This window comes from Vidua macroura, chromosome 5 (assembly GCF_024509145.1).
Source record: "Vidua macroura isolate BioBank_ID:100142 chromosome 5, ASM2450914v1, whole genome shotgun sequence".
Taxonomy (NCBI): Eukaryota; Metazoa; Chordata; class Aves; order Passeriformes; family Viduidae; genus Vidua; species Vidua macroura.
This window is the reverse complement of record NC_071575.1, coordinates 57,944,562-57,966,907: the sequence shown is the minus strand read 5'-3', so window position 1 is coordinate 57,966,907 and position 22,346 is coordinate 57,944,562. Positions and strand designations below refer to the sequence as shown.

Sequence of the window (22,346 nt, the reverse complement as noted above, 5' to 3'; positions counted from 1 at the left end):
ACATCATGGTTGGAATGTTTTATGTTATCTCTAGGGTCTAAGGAATGCAAAGTTGACGTGCAAAATTAGGCAGCATTTCTTTGTCCATGGTATTTTTTAGCTTGCAATATTGATATTGAATTTTTCTACTAATTTAAATATTTAAATAGAAAAATGCAACATTTTGCTTTGCAAGATATTGAAATCTGTGTTTTCTATGTAAATTTGTTTTTTTTTTAAAGCAATATTCTTAAATGTGTCCTCTTTTACTTTTCAAATATATTTCCTGCTCTTCCTTCCATGTATATTTTAGTTGAGCACTTGGCAATATAACACAGTAGGAAAATTTAACTTCCTTTTTTGGTCTTCAAATATATGAAGAGAGCTGTGAGGAGAGCTGGCTTCTTCATTCACTGCAGGTCAGCAGGTTGCTTTTCAGTTTGCTGAAAAATAAATAAGCAGAGGAAAGTGTGAAGAAAAAAAAATGGATGCAAATATTTGACATAGAATATGATTTGCATTATAGGAAAATTATATCTTTGCTTCTAATTAAGAAAACCTTTAAATAATTATTCATCAAAGTAATGGGATTATTATAGATAGACCTTTTTCTTGTTAATAAAATTACTCACACTGCAAAGTGGTTTTCCTTTAGGTGTTAATATTGCTCAAAGAGTTAAGACCTGCTTTTTGTTTGTGTGCTGTCTTTACTGCTTCCTTTTCCTGGTCTCAAGCAAACATCCATTTTGACCTCCACTGTTTCCAGTAATCCCCTTTTTAATAATTTATATCTTATTTAGTTCCACATTATTCATAGCAGAAGCATTTTGATTTTATATGTGTTTAAATGCCAGAAGTGCATATATTTGGAAATAAATATTTCTTTAATTTTAATAATGATAGTTTTCCACTACAGATAAGACATTTATATTGTTTAACAGCATTAACAAAACCTAATGTTATTCTTTCAGCAGAGTAACAGGGAGGAAGTGGGGAGAACAAAGTGTAGGAGAGATGAGTCGTCTTTTTTTTAAATATTTCTAAATAAAGCAATTGTGTTAACATGCTTTGATCCCTCGAATAAGTGTTTAGAAAATGAAGGGAAGATAAAAATTTCTTTCTTCTTTTGGGTAATTTAAAACCATTTGGAATTTGGTTTTCTTCCAGGTTGTCCCTTTATGTAAGTACTAAACATTATTAGGTTTTCCATCATATTGCTAAGTCTAAGTAATTAACAGAAAATTATGCAAAGTCAGAGTAATGTTGCAGGTACTTTTATTGTCGTAAATAAGTTTTGTAAAGTACTTTTTAATGGGGAATTTAACAATTACTCATTTTGGTATTAAAATGTAATGACTATCTGTTTTCTTTTAGATGCAGTTGAATTTATGATTTAAGTTACTCTGTGCATTTTATCCCCTTAGCTTTTATTCAGATTAATCAGCTTGTTGCTATAAATATTTTTCCCTAGTGTCATTTCCAAAAATTCTGCTAGTATCAGGAGAGAAGTAGACTTTGTAGAGTTAAATCTTCATTAAATGTTTTTACTCACCAAAACAATTGGTTTTGTTTTCTTCTTGCACTTATTCTGCTTCATTGCTTTTAGAAGTGCAAATAAATCCTGAATCAGAAAACTCTTCATATTTAGAAGGATTTCTTGGAAGTGTGGAGGTGAACACATGTGGAATCATGCATACTTGTGCTAAAACAAGCTTAATCTCACACATAATCCTGGAACTGATGCTCATGAGTTCATTAATGTTGTGTAAAAACAGTGTGTTAACAACCCTGAGAACCGTCCTTAACTCATCAAGCATGTATCTTCCTGCAATCTACCTTTGGTGCAGCCTCGTTCTTTTGAATAATGCTATTTACTGAAACTGGTGTGAGTTGTGAGTGCTTTCTTGTTCTCCTGTCAGAGAGGGGTTTGAACTTGGGCTATCTCAGCTGCCATCAAGTTCTTTCCTTCTGCCCATGGCTATGAGGAGGATCCTTTTCTAATTTATTGTTTATTAGACATGACTAAGTTTAGGGCACAGCAGAGCTGGGCAGTTCTGTATCATGCTTTTGTGAGAGGAGGCAGGAAATGGCTGGCTGACCATGTTAGAAGCAGTCATTTCTGGCCCATTTCTGAGATGTGTCGGTTTACTGACTGCATGTGCTAATAATAACAAACAGTTGTTTGTTATGATGTAATTAGTATAACTGAATAGAATAGTTCATTTGAAAGGGACCTACAATGATCATCTAGTCCAACTGCCTGACCACATTATGATAAATTTTTGTTGCTCACCTACACTAAATAAAAAAGAAAAATATCAATCCTTTACTGATTTCTGTTGATGTCTTCTCTTCCTTACATTACTAGGAAAGGGTGTCACCAAAATACTCTATGCTAAGGTCTAGCACCATTGCAGATACAATTTTAGCTATATACTTTCACTGGAGAAGGTGTTTTGTAGAGCTTCATCCTGAGTTTTGATCTTTTTACAAGCATGATTGAGAGGTGCAGGAAACTATTTAACACATTCCTACTGGAATAGTTGCTGCTTGTGTCACTGACGCAGTGTAGTTTCTCAAGAAAATGTTGATCAGTTGAGTCACTCATTAAGTTTTATTGCATCTCTGGTGTGCTGAGATGTCAGTTGATGTTCTGAAAACAGTGTTCAGAAGCCTCATTCACTTGCCACATCAATGCCTTATTCCTGAGAAGAGGCACAAAAGTAATTCTCTGTTTCTCCAAGCTGGAGTTGATGCTGGCATACTTCACAGCAGAGAGATTTCCCTGTTTTCCTGTTCACTCTAAAATGGACTGTAGAGCATAGTGCACTATTGAAATAATCTGCTTCTGGTCAAACACAAAGGCATTTCACAGTCTACAGCACCATCCTTCATCCTTTACGGAGCAGCACAGGAATTTAAATAAGCTCTCATGCAAGGAAGATTATTTATTTTTGATATAAACATTTTAAAAGAAGGGAGAAAGAATATCTTAATGACTGTCAGGAAGTACGAGCATAAACCCATTGGGTTTGTGATTATGAAGTGTAAGTTTTAGAGAATTAATGGACTTGCCACTTAGTTTTGATTTAGAAGAGAATGTCCTACAAAAAGAATTATGTTTTCTTAGCTTAGTTGATTCATTTTCTTTGCCAGCTTTCGGATGCTTTTCCTCCTTTCAGCCATTCTACCTTATCTACAAGACTATGTAGATTTTTCCATATCGTTGTGAAAATTAAGTTTTGATTTAAATATTTTAAAAATATTTAGTAGAAATAAGCTTTCTTGAGGAAAGACACTGCTTTATAGTTGGTTAGAATGTGGAATTTATCATAACTAACTATTGAGATATAATTTTTTGGAAAGCACTTTATAATGTATTTATTACTGAATATCACTAATGTACATGAGCTAGAAAAATGCACTTTTTTTTTTTTTTTTACTGCACTTTTTATTTTTCCTGATAAAGCATAGCTTGCTTTCATGGTGGAGTTTTGATGATGTATTTCAAATTACAAAAATAAAAATAAAACCTCTGATTTTGTCCATAGAGCAATATTAAGTTATAAATGGCAATTCAGTTGCTTTCCTGAGTTGTCTGATAGCTTTGTCAATATGGCAGTCTAGATTCTGGAGGCATATTTGCAGAGATTTCACATCAGGCTTATCTGCTTCTTTTGGCTAAAGCCATGTACACAACTCCAAACAGGGCAGGGAGGAGACAGCCTGAGCTACCAAAAGATTCTACTTTAGAATATCAACAATTGTACATTTTTTGATCTGACCTCTAGTTTTCATCACTTTAATCAAATGATTAAGAACAAGTTTGTGCTTAGGTCCTTACATCAGCAAAAATAAAATATGCTTAAGAACTGAATATTAATAGATGAGACATTCTGTGTAGAAAATTCTGAGTCTCTCTCGCTAGTAGCATAATTATTCCACTCATCCTTTTCCTCTGACAAATGGAACACAACTGCTGCCAGTTGTCTATTAATTGCATCCTTTTTATCAGCTTCCAACTCTTTCTATTAAACTGTGATATGCTCTATTTAGTATATTATTCTGTAGATTTGTTTCTTAGCATTCCCACTCAGCAGACATTTATTTTTGTCATGCCTGTGTTTCTCTGTGAGAGTGAGGGAGTGTGAAAGAAGGTGTTGAGCAGTGTCAGATGAAGCTCATTGCTATTCTAGCAGCATGACTGTGCTCCTTTAGGAGGGCATTCAATCCTTGGCATTCATTCCCTCACACTGATGTGATAACAGAATAAAAGAGCTTTACAGCTGATTGAAGTCAAGTAGTAGAGCCATTGTAAAGGCTCACAAGAAGATTACTGATGAATACCATTACTGCTGGAGGTTGGACTAGCAATTGTGCATGTCCATGCTTTCTTAAAGAGATTGAATAATGAAAGAGAGCATGTGGTAATAATTCTGAATTATCTATACTTTCCTTTCCTAGAGGGAAGATGGGGCTGTCCATTTGACTTAAGAGTACTAAGAATTATGTCATAAATGTTTGCCAAGTTCTGAGAAATTAATTTTAAGTGGTAATTTGAGTTGTGGCTGTATTAGTTCTCTATTTTTGAATATCAGAATACAGGAAATTTGATATTCTGCTTTAGTCTGGAGTCAAAAGGTGTTTGGCCACTTCAGATATTAATGGAAATGCATAGTTTTTCCCATCTTTCACACTACAACATTCTCGTTTTTCTTATGACAGGATACAGATTGAAAGCTTTGAATTTATTGCAGTACATGGAACAGTCTTTGCTTATAAACAAAACAGATGACTGAGATAAAATCAAAGGCTCTTCTGTGGTCTAGTTTGGCTGAATGTTTTTGAAACTAAGATAGTTTGTCTGATTGTTTTTCCCTGCAGAGAGGGGGTGTACAGGAAAACATTACATGAAATTCCCAGTCTGACTTATTTTTTCTGTTATGCTTTTAAGTAATGAAGGAATAGGAGATAAATAAAACTTTGCAAGAAGACTTTCATGTGCAAGAGAATAGTTCATAACTACATGTACTAGCTCTGACAAGACCCTGGATGCTCTATAAAACCTGAGGTTGGCCTTAGCTGTGGTTCAGTCCATGACTGTATGTGAGAATGTGTTTCAAAACAATGTTTGCACTCCAGACCAAACCACAGTGGGTGTGTCATTCAGAAATGACTTTCTGAATCCTACAGAACTCCTCAGAGGCCTCTACAGGATTCTTTTCATCCGACTCTGTTTACCACCTGATCCTCTCATCAGTCTTTATGGCTCTGGTTGGTGTTCTTTGCTGTAATTTTTCACCTGGTGTTCAGTGTCACCCCTGGAATTTTCAATTCATCTGAAGGGAAGCTCCTAAGGCATCTCACTTTTCCTCTGGAAACATCATTCTGACCTCCTGTGTCTGTTTTTGAAAAGGAATACAACCCCCACAAACTGAAAGCAAATAATAATCTTTTATAATACTCTTCAATTGCATAATCATAAATATCCACAGGATTGCTGTACATTGGATCACATAACCTTTAATACATATTCCATTGCTTTTGGTAGATTAGAACAATTGCATGCTGTGATTATTTTTTGTCCTTTATCTGTCTTTGAGAACAATAGCAGAAATTCCTTAGATTATATTGATAGGTCTGAATGAAGAAGATATTGTGAAAAGTAATAAATGGAAATTATGCCTCCAACTTCTATTTGCTCTGAATTTGTTTCAAATGGAACTTTTATGAAACACAATAAATAGTATTGAAAATGCAAGTTTTATGTAGTGACTTAGGAAATAGTAATAATACCTTGAATAAGCTAAATGGGTACAAATAGCTATACAGCAGGTTTTTTGCATTCTAGGTAGAAATTAATATTTTGGAGAGGAAACATGGTCTAGTAGACAGGGCAATAGAGATAACAGTTGAAATACCTATGCTTTCTTGCTTTTTCATTTAAATACAGTCAGTTTTTCTTTCTTTCTTGCAAAAAGTTGTGGATGAAAATTTCCAGATAACATTGCCTACTGTTTCCTTTCTGTAAAAGAACAGACTTTGTGAAAATTTTATATAAATTGTTAAATACGAATCAGCTCAGCAAAGACTGTATCTTCTGATTATCCTTTAATAAATTCTCTTGTTGCTGAAAAAAAGTCTTGTACATTGTGCTCAAAAAGGTCCACAAAACTAATAGTAGCATTTTCATGATTGAGCCATTAAAAAGTGATGATCTTCCTGTTTGTTAATAAACAGGTTTTCTTCTTTCTAATGGGATTCTTTCCTTGTTAATAGTAATTTATCAAGACTGTGGAAAATCAGTGTCTTAATGGGAGAACAAATCAATCTGTCTTTTCTGAGAAGTATAAACAACTTCCATCAGTGATACTTTTTTAAAGCTTAGGTTGCAGACAGAGAAAAGTTGCCTCTTAAGTATGTTTTGTCTTCATTTTAATATTTCAGAAAAAATATTTTCTGGTGGTTATGTGCTTTTGGTTTGTCTTGGAACAAACAAACACCTGCTTTTTAGTAAAGCATTTTCATAATTAAAAATACTAATTTTGTTCACATTTCTAGAAGATATAATTTGAAATGTTTGTGTCATGATACTGTATGACTTTTGCAGTTAAGTATTTAAGTCCAGACTAAATGTTTGTATGATTGCAGTGTATTTTTTTTCAAGTTTTAAGTCTGATTATTAATATGATCTTATTATGATGATTTATGATGATTTATTGTGATCATCTTATTATGATGATTAATATGCTATGTAAATTAGGTGTATGGTAAAGAGATTTTTGTTTTTCTGACTTGTAGATTCTCTTCCTCTTTCGTATTGAGTCTCATTTCATTACACATGCACTCTTTATGGTTTTTATTCTATCTGGGCTATGACTTATTTTTTCCTTATTTTTCTTTTTGTTTTAAATTCTCTTTCTCTCTGGTTCAATACCCAATATGGAAACAGAGCTCTGTTTGGTTCCCTGTAGGTTCCCACTGAGCAGTGCTGACAACCTTTGCTCCCCAGCTGTTTCCATAGTAGCAGCACCTTGTTGTTTTTGAGAAGTGATTATTAATTTGGTTTATTGTTTAAGTGCCCAGGGATGCAGTGAATTTTCACAGCCTTCAAAGGCTAGCCAAGCTTTAGTGGATAACATGGAAAATAAACAGCCCTTGGAATGTTCTTGATACAATCCTTGCTGTCTGAAAGTTATGAGGCAAATGCAGATTCTTGAAAGATGGCCAGGATCCATCTTCAGTAGCTCATCACTAGTCCTAAGAATTGTAAAACTTCTGGAATGAGTTAGTAGTTTGCCACCTCTGTTTCTGTCACTGTGCCCAGGTGCATGGCTCTGGGAGTCTCTTCAGTGTATAAATTCTCAGTATAACTTTGTATGAGCTGATAGCTTTGTTTTGCAGCTCATTTTGCACATTGCTTGTTTCAAACATGTTTCTTCCAGCTATGCACACTGTGCTGCTTTTGTTTTGGCTGGAATGAGCTACAGATGTTGTCAGTGTGTGGTGAGCTTCATCTTTCCATAGAGCCATTCTGTAATGGCAGAGATTTTATACCAGTAAGTTTTTAATGCTATCCTGAAAAACAAGTTGTACAGAAAAGTTTTCCAAAATGGTATTGGTATTGGATGATTGGTATTGATTATCATAAAATCTGTGCCTTTTTTCCTTTTTTTTTTTTTTTTTTTTTTTTTGGTAAGGTATCTAATTGCATTAAATATAGTTTATTTTTTACTTATTTTTTTATATCCTTTGCTATCGTGATATTGATTTAAGGTGCTTTGGAATCAAGAAATCACTATATACACAAAGTAGCAGAGTAAGTGATGTTAAGAATCTTGTAGCTATGTACTGAGTTATATTTGCAGTTTACATTATTTGTGAGATATGAAAACAGTGACATTAACTTAAATTTATGCTTGAACATACAGCTTTATGTCCTTCTTTCCAGCATTTTGGGATATGTTGGTCAGATTTTAAAGTCTAAAAGTTCAAAGTCTTCAGCCTTCATTGCTATAAGCAAAATCAAGTGAGAAAAATCAGTTTGAATAATTAAAAAAATATTATAAAGCTGAAGGAGAGATACAGTTAACAATTACATTTTGATGCTACATCCTTTAATAAGTAAATATTTTAGTTCACACCTTGGGTAGATAATATTTTGTTTAGTTTCTGTTTTAATTTTCTAGAGGCCGAGTTGTTACTGTGGAGCATATTTGTTTGTTTTTATCACATTCATTTTGTTGATAAAATTTATCTTGAAGCCTGGCAGCCTAATTTTTTTATGATTGTTTTTTTTTTGTTGCCTGTTACAACTTAATAAGAGAGATTTACAGAAAATGGTATGTAATTTTTTTCTTTTATGATAGTAGAAAATAAATCCAGAAAGTGCCATTTATAACCTCACTATGTACTCTTTTAAAGTGTTAAATAAAATAAATAAGTAAAATGCTTCTGAAAATTTGGAGAGATGCTTGGGAATCTAATGCAGTGTCCAGGCTGTTTCAGTGGGACTAGTATTGTCCTTTTAAATGTATTTGGTCAATATTTTTTGATTGAAAGGAATTTGCAGAACTACTATACTAAATGTTATACTGTGAATTTCAGCTGAAGATTCTGTGTTTGGTCAAAAAAAACAGCCAGAAAGCTTTTCTTTGGATCAAAGCTGTCCTCCTATTTTGAGCTGCTTAAGGGTAGGGGTAGTGCTTAGGGCACTCTTGTTTGCTTTGTCTTCTGTTGGAAGAGTCTCAAGCTCCTGGTACTGAAGACTCAGTCCTTTCAATGTCAGCATGGATTAGTGGAGTGTTGCTCACAAAAGCTGATGGAAAGAAAACAGCAAGTCATGTTTATTGACAACAGTAAGAGATTTGAGTAACTTAAACTTCACAGTCTGGTGTTGTCATGTCAAACAGGAAAAACATGAAGCTGTGCAGGTTATGCCAGGCTTTCAGTATTGGAAAAGCTGTTGAAGAGCAAGAGCATTTTAAGCCCTTGTGTTGTATTTGTGATGGAGTAAGGTTTTCTAGAAAAAAACCCCAATGCATTATTGGTAATATTAGAATTAATAAAGTTGCATGTAGGGGATAATACCTTGAAATATGCCTCACTTTTTGCCGCTTTTTTCTTCATTTACACTGCTACTGGATATTCTTGTAGGAGCTTTTCTAAGGAAGTGGCTGCTAGGAAAGCATTGATGGTTAGTGTCTGATACACCTGAGATGGAGAAAAGTATAAAAGTGTTGCTGTTGTAATAATCTCGTAATTGCTCAGGGCTCTTTAGGGTCAATGTAAAAATTTTGTTTTTCAGAGATAAGAATAGTAGCATCAGAGATAACCTCCAGAGAACCTTGATAAAACAGATTACAACAACTCTGCAGGTCTTGACATTCCCAATGAGTCTTCTGCTTTATGCTGCTGTCTTCAATCAGTGGTCTCGTGTGAAGACTTATTATTAAAGCAGACTTTATCTTGATCTGCAGTTGATTGTCAGCAGAAGAAGATTTAAATCAAAGAAGAAGATTTAAATCAAAGATCTTACCTTGGTTCAGTATCCTGAAAGATACTTAAGTTCTGAGCAGGGTGTGGCATCTATGGAGTCATTTAGCATCCTCAGAACTGTAGTGTTATTCTCAGGAAATATTTTTGCTCAATCTAATAAAGGCAGTCCTATTTAGTAGATGTGGTCTCTCATTCTCATCAGAGTTCAGCAAAGCTGCACCTGATCATCACTATTAATTCTTTGTGTGCTAAGGAGTTGGCGGGTGGGAATAGAAGTGGTCTGAAGAGTAGTTTTTGGATTAGCTTGGTGAGTCTTTTGTATTAACAAAAGAAGCAGCTAGTCTTATTCATCCCAACAAGATCAAACTCCTGGTTTATAGCTATCAAGTATTTAATGAATTTAATTAAAATTCATGCATTATTAACATTTCCAGCTGTGATATTGAGTGACTAGCAATTTTCAGATACTTGGAATGAGTAATGGTGTTGGCTTTTCAGCTGCTTTTCACATAAGCCCTTTTATAAACCTGCAGTTTAGCACCATCATGACTATAGAGCCTCTGTGCTGGATGTAGCTGAAGAGCTGTTGAGTAATGTTTTCAGATGTTGTGCTTTTCTTTAATCAGACAAGATGTTGCTGCATTCTGCAACTGCCTACTTTAGTTTCAATGACATTATTAGTTTGTTTTAATGGAAGCTGAATGAAATGTGAAGCATGCAGACCAAGGAATGTTGTAAGCAGTCATATGGTCACAGAAAGCTTGGTATAATTAAATCATCATCACAAAGCAAGATTGAACATTCAGGCAAATTGCCATCACTAAGTAGAGACTGATTCAGACAGTGTTGCTGTGCAATGAAAGTGTTTTCATGAATAAGATTTTTGCAGGACAGCAAATGAAGGAAAATACCAGTCCCAGCTATTTCCTAGCCTCTAATAGGAATAATGGTGATCAGAAATTAAGGATTTTGTTGCTTGTTCCTTGTTTTGTAGAATGTGGTTTAATGATGGGAGAAGGGGAAGCAGCCAGTGATGTGTCTTGAGTATCTTGGTAATGGTTGTGTTAAAAGTTTGGATGACGTTCTTGATGCTGTGTTATGACATGCCTAAACTTGTTAGCTTGGAAAACAGGGAAGGAAGGTAATATCTCATGCTTATTACTAAATATATTTTTGGTATTTCTACTTATCATCTTAGTTAAAACAAGACCACCTATTACAAAACACTGAACATGTGACATATTTCATGTCACATGTGTTCATTCTCAGCTCTTATGGTGTGTTCCTTGATAGAAGGCAAAAGCTTTGGAAATAGTTTGCTTGAAAATTTATTTGTTGTTATTATTAAGAAGAAAATAGGTTATTCTAAGAACAGACAAGGTTCTGGTATAAATGTCAATCTAATCAGAAATCTTCACAAAACTTTTACATTACATTGATGTAATCATCCCTCAATTTACAGAAGTAGGAATTTGGGGATTATAGAGTTTTTATTTACTGAACAAGAATTCAGCAATATCTTTGTTGGATTGTTTTATATGCTTTTCTCAAATGACCTGTAGTATTTAATTTAGGAGTTCATTCTAATCTAACCACCAACTTTGTCCAGAAAGGCACATGAGAACCTCGTTATCTGGAAATTACATATGTAGCCTAAAACATACTTCAGGAGAGGATTTCTTTGAATTACTTGTTGGCAGTGTGTCAGTAAGCACTTTCTTGTTATTTGATGAGAAGTTGGAATAAGCAACCATTATTTTTTAATACTGTTACTTGGATTTTGCTTTAGTCATTCAATATAAATATGTGATATGTATGTGTAGAGGTATTCTCACTACTTTTTTCAGTTGTGAAATGGTAGACTAGCGCCTTGAAATATTAATTGGATAACTTTTATGAAAGCTAATAATATGATAAAGCTAAAGCAAATTAATTAAACAATGATACAGCTATTATACAGCTATTTCAGTGTCTTTGAAATCCATGGACTAAAAGCTCTAATGATTGTCTCAAGCATATATTTCAGTAGATTTGATAACCCATGAATATCTGCAGAAAAGGATATCATTGTGCTCTTTTTAATGAACTAACAATTTCATACCAAAAATTCAGAAGTATCTCTGTTTAGAATAAAGGGATACATGTAAATGAAGCTACTGCAGAAATTATATTTAAACAATGCTGACAGTTCTTCTATTGTGCCCATTAATTAATTTCCCAGTATCGTGGTTCTCTGGGAATGAACTGTAAAAATAATTAAAATTATACATGAGGTAAATAATTCTGAAATTCAAAAGGTGAAATAGGGAATTAGTTTAGTAAATATTAGTCACACTGTTTATTTGTGCTCATTTGCCTTTTAAAAGCAGGTTGGAAGTGTGGAAGGTTTTGGTTCATGTGATCTGCTGAAGTTCTCACAGGTGGAAAAGTTGCCATATTCTTTTTTGATTGTGTTTGTGCAGTTGTGCTTGTTCCTATATCACATCAGTAGTTTGCTTAAAGCAGGTTGGCATTTATGTAAAGATATTTTGCCTTGCAGCAAAGTACTTCAGAATTAAATCAGTTGCAGCTGATCATATTTACTAACGATCTGGATTTAGCTTGTACTTTTTAAATTAAATCATACTTTTAAATGGAATTCTGTGACTAAAAGCAGTGTTGATTTTAGTGTGACACAGCTTTGCTTTTTTTTCCCAACGCATTTTTGGCCAGCTAATTGGTATCAAGTCTTGACTTGAGACAGAATTTGGATGTTTAAGTACAAATTAAATTAGTGATTTCAGAGAGAATGAATGGGGTTTTAATTAGAAGGAAACTTCAAAACAAATTTATTTCCAGCCAGACAGTCATGTCTAAATAATTGAAGCCCAGCTTTCAGCCTAGGTTAAAATATAAGAAGTTTTTGTATATATTCTTTTTATCATTGAATGGTGAAACAAAGATGAAATCTAAATTTTGGTGTCCCAAATGTACATGCCTTTGAAAATATTTTGTCTGGATGTTTTTAGTCATAACTGCCATGCTATTAAAAAAGAAATAGCCTGCAGGTTTTAGAAAGTTTTTTTCTGCAACTTCACCTGTGCTGGGGAGGCAGCTAGTTAGTCACTTTTGGGTTTATCCTTATCTTATTGCTCCTCAGACTTTCCATAACAACTCAGTACTTCCATAATTTCATACCTGCAAGAGGGATTTTAAATTCAGGTGGGGCAATCTCAGCAAATTAAAAATGCAAAGTGAATTTTCTGGGAAATAGCTAGAGAGTTAGATTTTTCAAGCATGTAGAAGTTTTTGGAAAGACTGTTGGTAGTCTTGTCTTCTCATACACTCTTAGAGCTTATGTGATCTGTCTGCCTAAGCCTTTTCTGAGGAAAAGACTCAGGACTAAGGTGTGTAGGGAAGCATATGCTTCACCTTTATATACATAAGAAACAGAATTAATTGTATGCTTGTATTTCATGCTGTTAGAGAAAGTAAATGATGTAGTGGTGTTCGGTGTTAATAACACAGAGATTCGCTACTTTGAGTCATTACACTATGTCATGGTTTGGTAAGATAATTAGGAACCATATTAATGGCTCTAACCTAAATAGTTTGTTTTTTAATACATCAAATATGGTGAACAAAGAAAATATAGCTGTAAGTAATCAACTGCTCTCTAAAACATAAACAGTGTAAATTATCTATTGTTATTAATGTGGGCTTATAATGCTATGTGGCTCCTACTTGTTACTGCACTGAAACCATCCTGGAGGAGTTTCATTAGTTCTTGCTGCTGGTTCTTCTGTTCTCATTGACAAACAAATTACTTACAGAAAGTAATTTTTTGTTCCTACTAGAGAAACAAAATGTAAAATATGTATATTACATTGGGGTTTTATATACAGCCCTCACTATTGTTATCTAACAGTGGTTGATCTGTCACTGGCAGAATTCATGCTCACATTGCCACATCTCTGTTTTGCTCTGTTCTATGTAATTATAACTGCTAGGTAAAATGGAGGTTGTTTGGCTTTTCAAATTGTAGAAATTCAAAGTAGAAGATTAGTAATAGTTTTTCCAGCAAGTACAAAGAACAGCTCATGGTCACTCTTCACTACAGATAACAAGAGGCTTATTAACATGGGAAATTAGGGAAAACAAATTATGTTTTCTGATAGTCTCACTATCCTTAATGCTTCTGTGTCTCTCTAGGTTCTTTTCAAAATAATGTTAGCAATAAGTATTGCAAAGTGTTCCCCTTGTGTAGAGTTCAGCATCTTGCATTTGTATCCAAGGCATTTTTCAAGAAAACTTCTTTCCTCCACTTTCTTTTGTCAATATGCAATTCAGCAAGAAAAGGCTTTAAGGGAGCTGCATAAGAAGCTCAATTCCTTTGCTAAGATCTAGCAACACTCCTGTGTGCAAAGGTAATAAACCACCACACAAGAGGAGGAAAAATAGCTGTAAAAGATGACAGTTCAGTGTTGGATGTGAAAGCATTTCATTGAGTGAGAATCCACTTGACATCCTAGTCATGACCGAACTCTTTAAAAACTTCATGGTGAATTCTTTAAAAGAACCAAATGAGAAACATTGATTTTTGCTTTCCACCACAGTTTATTCTGGAAAAGCTAGGAGAAAAAAGTCAAATACACACTTTGTTAGTTATTTTTCTAATCTATTTGAATTGAGCATGTTAGCAAGTGAAGAGGGCAGTAATTTAAACTCCATTCTGAAAATACAAGGTCATGTGGAAATTTATATGAAAGATGCTTAATAAAACTAAATTATTAGTTCAAGAGTGCATAAATTGGGCAAATAGTAATTATCACTAGCATGCATTTATATTTGGCATTGATTCATAGTCTTAACATGAATTTTGCATGCCATATCAAGCATTCCAACAGGGCAAGGTATTGATCCAAAAAAATTCCAGCAGTGGTCTGTGTTCTTTGTGGCCAGGATTTCACAGCAGAGGTTTATATCACAAGTCATATTTTAGGAATTGTTGCCATGTTGTTGGTGACTAGATCAGAGAGGCCAGTGACTAAATTGTTGTGAAAACTGATCTTCCCCTCGTTTTCAGCATAAATTTGCCAAATCTAATGGAAGATTTTATGATAAGTAATTTTTTGAACATGCCTAGCAAAAATGGGGAATGCAAACACAGTTCTTGTAACATTTTTTTAAAAATACCTCTTCTATAAGGGATTTAATGAACTCTAAGGGTTGAGACATTTGCATAGTTTTTTGGCTGTGACAGATATTTCTGGTTTGATGTTAAGACCTGGTAATGTTACTTTCCATTTAAGATTTTGAAATGCTATGAAGTGTGTTTGAATCAGATTTTCTTTTATGCAAAGATCAAACCTGCCCAAAAATTTTCATAGTAATTGATGGATGTTCACATTAGAAACAGCTGCTTGTAGGCCTTACCTATATGTTATGTTTTGTTTGTTTCTTTTTTTTTTTTTTAAAGCATAAAAGATCCAACTTTGTTGCTGCATTTATGGTGAGAATAGATTCAGCTTAGACAAGTGCTCTTGGTCACTTTTAGGATCATCCTCTTGGGAATAGACATAATGAAGCAAAAACAATGACACAAGACAATCCAGAATGTGCAAAAGCAGCAGAAGTATTGTTAGTAGATATTTTTTGCATATAACTGTAAAAAAATAATATGTATAATGAATAAAATTTCTAGCACTTTTGGAATAATTGAAATTTCATTTTACAACTAACTGGAAAACTGGCACGCAGAGCAAGTTATGATCCCACATGAGCTGGTGGGCTGCTGTGTGCAATAAAAATGGTGGCAGTCTGCAAAGTATTCCAGTATCTTTTAGAATGCCAAGATTAAGGTGACTTATATCAGTGTTCTCTAAACTTGATTGTAATACTCTTTCATCATGACTAATTATGTCATTTTGAGAAAGTGTTGACATGATTTTTGTAGGGGAAAATCACACCTCACACATCAGACTCTCATCTTTAGAGCCAGTGAACACATGTGCCATGTTAACGTAGAATATTGAAAACATTGAAGAGGATTCTTCACTTGAGGTTATTAAAGAAGAAACACAGCTATGGAATTCAAGGGAATGCCTTTGTATTAATATCAATAACTGCCTGAAAGATAGAAAACAAATGTTAAGAACAAGCAGGCAAGCTTCAAAATTAAAGGAAATAACCTGTAATTCTTTTGCGATTTGTCATGAGGCTTAAGCTCTTTCGGCTGAAGAGATAAAAAAGGGATAGAAGAGCAAATGAGGCAGCAAAGTTTGCTGACAATACCATGTTACTAAGGGTAGTAAAGGTAAGAGGTGGACAGCAAAGAGTCACAGGACTTCATGTTTCTGTTAAACATGTTAGCCTGGCATAAATAACAGGTTAAATTTGGTGTGGACTAAATAAAGTGCAGTAAAGTGATATTGTGTGTTTGGACCAATCCTAGCTTTACTGGTATAACTGTGGGCCTCAAGGTAGCTTCCTACAGTCAAGCACAAGAGGAAAATACAAGCTCAATAGCAGTCAAGAATAGAAAAATAATAATGAAAAAAAACCAAACAAACAAAAAAAAACCAAACAAAAAAAAAACCAAACAAAAAAACCAAAACAAAAAACCCACAAAGATTTGGAATAACTGGAAAGGTAGGGAGAACAAAATATCATTATGAGCACTGTGAGAGTTATATTCTTTCTGCAACTTACATGTTATACATAGTTCAAGCCCTATTTCAAAATGAGGAAACTACAGGAAAGGATGATTAAGAAGGGTGAGCAATGGGGGTGGAACTGGTACATGAGAAACAGTGGAATAGTCTGCAAAAGAGAAGGAAATACGAATGGATTGCAGAAAGTGAACAGGAAGTGATTCATACTCTTTCACTGCAAATATCTGAACTACTTTGAATGAAACTAGCAGGTTTAAACCAGACATACTATATGGCATGCAATTGTGTTTTGGTTTTCTTTGTTCCAGGACTTGGTGATTTACCAAAAAGCTTACAGTTGCAAAAAGATTTAGGAAGTTAAGACAAATCCATTAACTCCTATTAAATGGACATATTCTGCAGCTTCTCTTAGGACATCTCTGAACATGAAATTTTTGAAACTTGGAGTATTCTGGGGAGGTACTGCTATATCTTGCACTCCTGTGTTGGCTTCTTTCTCTTTTTCTAATGTAGATTGCTTGGATATTTTGGCAAAAATTATTTAAATCTCTTTTCACCTAAACTATCTGCTCTTTGTAATGTGGTAGAAATGGAGTTGCTTAAGGTTGCTTTATTCATGTGTAATTATTGAGTGTTTGGAAGTCCTTATGTATGAGGTATTACTTGAGTGTGAAATATGGTTTAATACCTAACCCTGACAAAATTTCATAGCTTTAATTATTCTGAGTACTTAAACAATAATCTTGTTATACCTCTATAAATACAAATATACAATAAAACTTGTATAAAAATACAAATATAATAGCATGAGGTATTACACTCCCTAAATGTTGAAGTATCCAGGGTGGAAGGCTGCTTAGACTAATCATTGACAAGACACTAATTAGTCTAGTCATACAACAAAATTTGTATTCTTTTGATGGTTGTCTAATTCAAGAAGTTTGGGGAGTGCAGTTCAAAGTATGCCTTTCATTTCAGCTGCAGAGAAGATCCAGCATTTGCAGGGCAATGAGATATTTGTGATGTTAACAATCTAAACGATTTTTATTGATAATGACAGATGGGTCTTAGATAATTTGCTCAGAGTCATCTGTAATATGTTCAGAATAAGTCTTCTGGAAGGTTGTACATCTGCCTTGAGATTTTTTTCTGAAATATTTAAATCAAGGTCATTGTTTATACTTGATTTTAAATAGCTTTTAGCTGGTAGTCTGCATTTCTGTACATTTAGAGATCAAACTGTTTGTAACCTCAAAAGCTGCAAATGGAAAAGTATAATAGGTATCAGGTGTTAGAAAAGGCAATTATGCATTAGCTGTTTTACTCAATTTCTAAAACTGTCTAAAACTATCCATTGAAAATACTTTGTACCTAGACTTATCTCCGAAGCATGATGAATTTTTAAATCTGAAGGGGATATGCATTTTTTCTTTAATGAATTGCATTTTTAAACCTATTTTGTTTCATTTAAAAGAGCTTCATTTTGAAGAAACTTTTATTGGTGAAAAAAACCCACAAGAAAAATCACAAGACAAAGTACAAGTTTTTATACACGTCCAGATAATTTTTCTACAATTCCTTAAAAGTATTTCCAAAATTAGCTTATTCTTATTTTCAGTTCCAAGTACACTTTTAAACTTAAAAGCTTCCCTCCAAATAATTGGTATTGTCTCTTTTCTGGAACCATACTTATTTGGTGGACCAGATGGTCTGTAGTTTCTGTAGCTCTTAACAAGGTGTTTTACAAACCTCTTGTAGCACACACTGCTCTTTTATCAGTCAAGGATTGAGGAGAAGGAAAAGTAGTAGTAGGAGAATATTTTTCCTTTGTCACTTGTTGTAGCTGGGAAGATAATTTATTGCACAAATTTTAAATACCATGTTGTTCTAGGTTAAATAGGAATAAAATAGGTATTTTATGTTATACTTATGTAAGAAATTGTTTCAGTTCACTATGCTTGAGCAGAACACTATATTTTTCTAAAAAGTAAACTTCAGTTTTGAAATGACCAGCAAAGAATATGAAAAAACTTGCTATATTTTTAAAGTACTATAATTAGATCTTGTAAATTATATAGATATCAGCATTTAAATATACCTCAATTTGCCAGATGATGTAGTTTAATTTTATAATTATTATTTTTAAATTTTATTTTAATGAAATTTTACATAGCATTAGTTCACAGTCATAACATTGATTATTTAATATCATAACTATTTTTTCAGTTCTTAGTGGTATAGAAAATAAAATCTGAGAATATGAGAAACTTAGTGATGTCTTTTAAAGACCTCATCACAAAATTTTCTCAACTCTTATGTGAAATTATAAAATACTAATTTCTAGGGGAGTTTTATAAAGGGATGGAATCTGCTGACTTGAACCAGAACAGAAAGCTGCAGATCTGAATACAAAACTAACCTGTAAATGTTTCATCTTATGAGTAAGTTTTCTTCCTATAGTGAAAGCATCTAATTCAGTTCAATATAATACAAGTTATTTTTATCTTTACAATGCTTAATAATTTCCTATATCAAAATTTATACTTCAAAAGCTACTGCTAGTAGAAGAGTTGACTTAATAATGGAGATGAAACATATATTCACACCACAGTGTTGAGCTGGACAGTACAGTATTTTATACCAGATATGAGCTAATGGATAACACCAGAAATGGAAAACACATCAGTAAAGGATGAATTTATATATGAGAAGTGGAAGCTACCTCACCTCTGTCCCTGTTACAGATAATAGCAATGAATAGGTTTGGCATAGATTGAATGCAAGCATGTTTGTACAAAGAGAGACAGATGTGGCTGACATTTGTAGTTAGAAGTAAATGTCATAAAAATACACTTGGGGTATATGGTGATCAAAAGTATTATTATTTGTGTATTGAAAGGATGATCTCTTTTTATTTTTTCTAGTCTGAACCAGAGGGTTTTTCTCACTTCCACTTGTACGTCTGTGCTGCCTTCCTTGTCAGGTGGAGGAAAGAGATCCTGGAGGAGAAAGATTTTCAAGTAAGTGAAGAAGATACTTTTCAAGCACAGGATGGCATTTCTTAGATTTACCTTCCTAATATTACTTGGGGATGATTTTAAGACAAAATAGGACAGCAAGACTGATGATATCTTACTGTTAGTTAGAGTTGCTCCAAAAACTGTTAGACCTGAAGTGATGGACTATAAGCAGTAGGAGATGTGTTTTCTTTGTCTACTCTGGGGAAAAAAAAAGCTGTTTTAACCGAGGCAGACTTTGAGAAGATAATTTCTGGGGATGCTGTTACCTTGATATTTTGCAGAGATTACTGAAAAGGTAAATTTTTTTAATCTTAAATGCATCGCTGAAGAATTTATTTGTAATTTCTCATCTGTATAATACAGCATTGTCTAGCAAGGTCATGTTAATTCTTTCAAAACAGCTGGGCAAACAGTCTTTTAAAATAAGGAGCCTGTTTTGCATTAGGAAGTAAAAGGACTTCAGGCCCATGTGTTTCAAAACTTTACCTTTTTCCGGCAAAAAGCATATCAGGAAGTTGTTTGTAAGAAGATACATTGAGAAGATATGTTGAAAGCATGTCAGGAAGTTGTTTGTAAGAATATGGTAGATAGGCAGATCATTTACATACATCCATAGAAGTCCAATTATTTTTGTAAACTGGTGACAGTTCACTTTCATGGAAATATTTATATTGAATTTTACCCTATGATACACACTGAATGCCTAAAAGGCTTTAAAATCTCCTTTGAAGGCTGAATATGAATAGCTTGTGCTGGAAAGCACCCACCATTGCTTTACCCAGGGAAATGGCCCATTACCAGCTTATTTTCTCTCCAGCTGACTGAACTCTGTGGCCCTCTACAAATGAACCATTGTGCAAATTTGTGTATCACTTCAATCTGTTTTATCTTCATGAAAGGATTTATTCAGAGCTGTCGTTGCCTGTCTTTGAAATGAATAAATCCCTAAGGGCACAACATAACAGCTTTAATTTCTACTACCTGCTAACACTGTCAGATTTTCTCAATTTATGGTACTTTGTCAAAATCATCTCTAATGTTGGTATCCATACCTCTCGATTACAATTGTTCACTGTTAATCCTCCCCATTAAATTTTTCATGTTAATTTCCCACACCAAAGAGGGTCATTTTCCTCTCTCTACCAAATCTATTACAACTATGCTTCAAGTAAATAATACCATGCTATAGTACTATGAAGGCTGGTTTTGTTCTCCTTACACACATTCAGATTTGTTTACTTATTTAATAATTAAGGTATTTATGTATGGTTTAATTTCTTTATAGGCCATGTGAACTAGAATATAAAGTACAGAAATCAGGAACACACTGGAATGCATTTATCACGCTGCTTTGGATTGCTTACAACATAGAAACGCAATTGGTAATTTTGAGGATCTGTAGATCCATGCTAGTTTTATCACCGTCATATGTTATCACTAAAAGCCTTGGCCTTCTTTATTGTGTAACATGACCTTTTAAAATGGCTGAACTAAAGTATTATCAATTCTCTAAATGATACTTCTGTCCCACAGGCAAGAATAATATCCATTATTCTTCTGCTTTGTTAATAATAGCTGTAGATCAGTGCCTAGTCTTCAAAGTAATAAGCACTTAAACTACATTGGAAAATTGGGGAGTTCAGTATATGCTGTTTGGAGTACTCTGATTGCATTGAATTCACATTATTGAGAAGTCACAGCCATAGTACAATTTGTACAGAAGTTTTTTGTTCCATAAACTGTATCAAGAATCACATGCATTCAGTCATTTCTCTTGCACATAGCGTCTGCTGAATCTGTTTTTCTGCATATGACAGGAATAAGGGAAGTCTCTCCTAACTGTCAGTCAGAGGGCCTGGTTCTTTTCTACTAGCTATGAAAACTCCTGCTCTTCTTTTACATGTCTGTTTGACCTCTTTCAGTAGAAATACAGACCTCACAGGAATTTTAAGCTGGAATAATTTCCCAAGAACATCAGATGTGGCACTGTGCCAGAAGAGACACTGAACAGATTTTGAATGAAAGTCCCGTTTTAAAGGAATTGGTTTTGCAATACTTTTATTCTTATTATTTGATGAAGTATATTATCAGTAATATTACAGACAGGATGAAGATAGAAAATAGTCTTTGCTCTTAAGATACTTGTTTTCATTCTTTAAAGTATGTCTGAAACCAAGCAATTAGTAAAAGTATGATTTTTATTCTTCCTGATATGAACAGATTAATTGACTTGGATACCAAATGTTCATCCCTCAATATTTCCTTATTGCAGACACACAACGTGTGTGACTTTAGTTTTGGGGACTTGTTTTGTGTATTGTCATGTAGCAGGGAAATAAATTTTGAAATGAAAGAAGTTAGGCTGGACTCATACTATAGAGTGATACAACCTGAAAATTGCTTGACATTTGGTTTACATCTGTAGAATTAAATATTAAGAAATAAAGAGAAGTAAGTTTTGATAAGGGAAGGGTGGAAGAAATAAAGGTTTCAACTCAGGCCTCCAAATGTTCAAATGTTCTTGTGTATATATTATATGTACATATATATACACCTCATCAGGTGTATATAGACTTGGAAGATGCGCATATAAAACTGTGTGGATACTCTGCCATATTTTTCATGTTTCAAATAACATAATGAAATAATTTTTTGTAAGATGATTTTTTTTTTGTAAGATGAGAATCAAATCATGATGATAGTTGTCCTCTTTTGAATCATTTGAGCAAGATATTGCTCTCACTGCCATTTATTTGGTTAAGTACACAATATCAGATGGTTTTATTTTCCTAGGAGTTTAAATCTGATAATATTTTGTTCTAGATTCAGTAATCTTTCTAGTAAGCTATAAACCCATTTTCAAATTTGCTGTTTAATGCAATGAGCTGTGTGATACAATGCTATGTAAAGAGGTCAAAAATTATTACATTCAGCAATTTTCAAATTCCCCAGAGTCACTTTTTGATAGCAGTGAAATTAAACTGACATTTTTTCAGGGAGATATTTTAAATATTTCATGCCCATGTATAATACAAAGATTAATATTATGGAAAAGAGTGAGGGTTTTTTTAGTTTGTATTACAGCTTATTATTCTCTCTTGGTTCTCACTTCTAGAGAGTCCTCTAGATAGGGTGCCGCACAAACCCAGGTACAGAGAGGAGTTTGGATAGCTCTGTTACTCTATTCAGGTCAGAT

The 22,346-nt window shown here is 33.6% G+C and overlaps 1 protein-coding gene across 3 annotated transcripts in view; it reads left to right on the top strand.

Moving 5' to 3' along the window:
- Positions 1-22,346, top strand: part of TBC1D22A (TBC1 domain family member 22A) — a 137,984-nt gene that overhangs the window by 88,336 nt on the left and 27,302 nt on the right. For all 3 annotated transcript variants that reach the window (XM_053977549.1, XM_053977547.1, XM_053977550.1), the window contains exon 12: positions 19,055-19,150. In XM_053977549.1, coding sequence (XP_053833524.1) covers positions 19,055-19,150 — 96 coding nt within the window. The remainder of the gene's footprint in view (positions 1-19,054; positions 19,151-22,346) is intronic.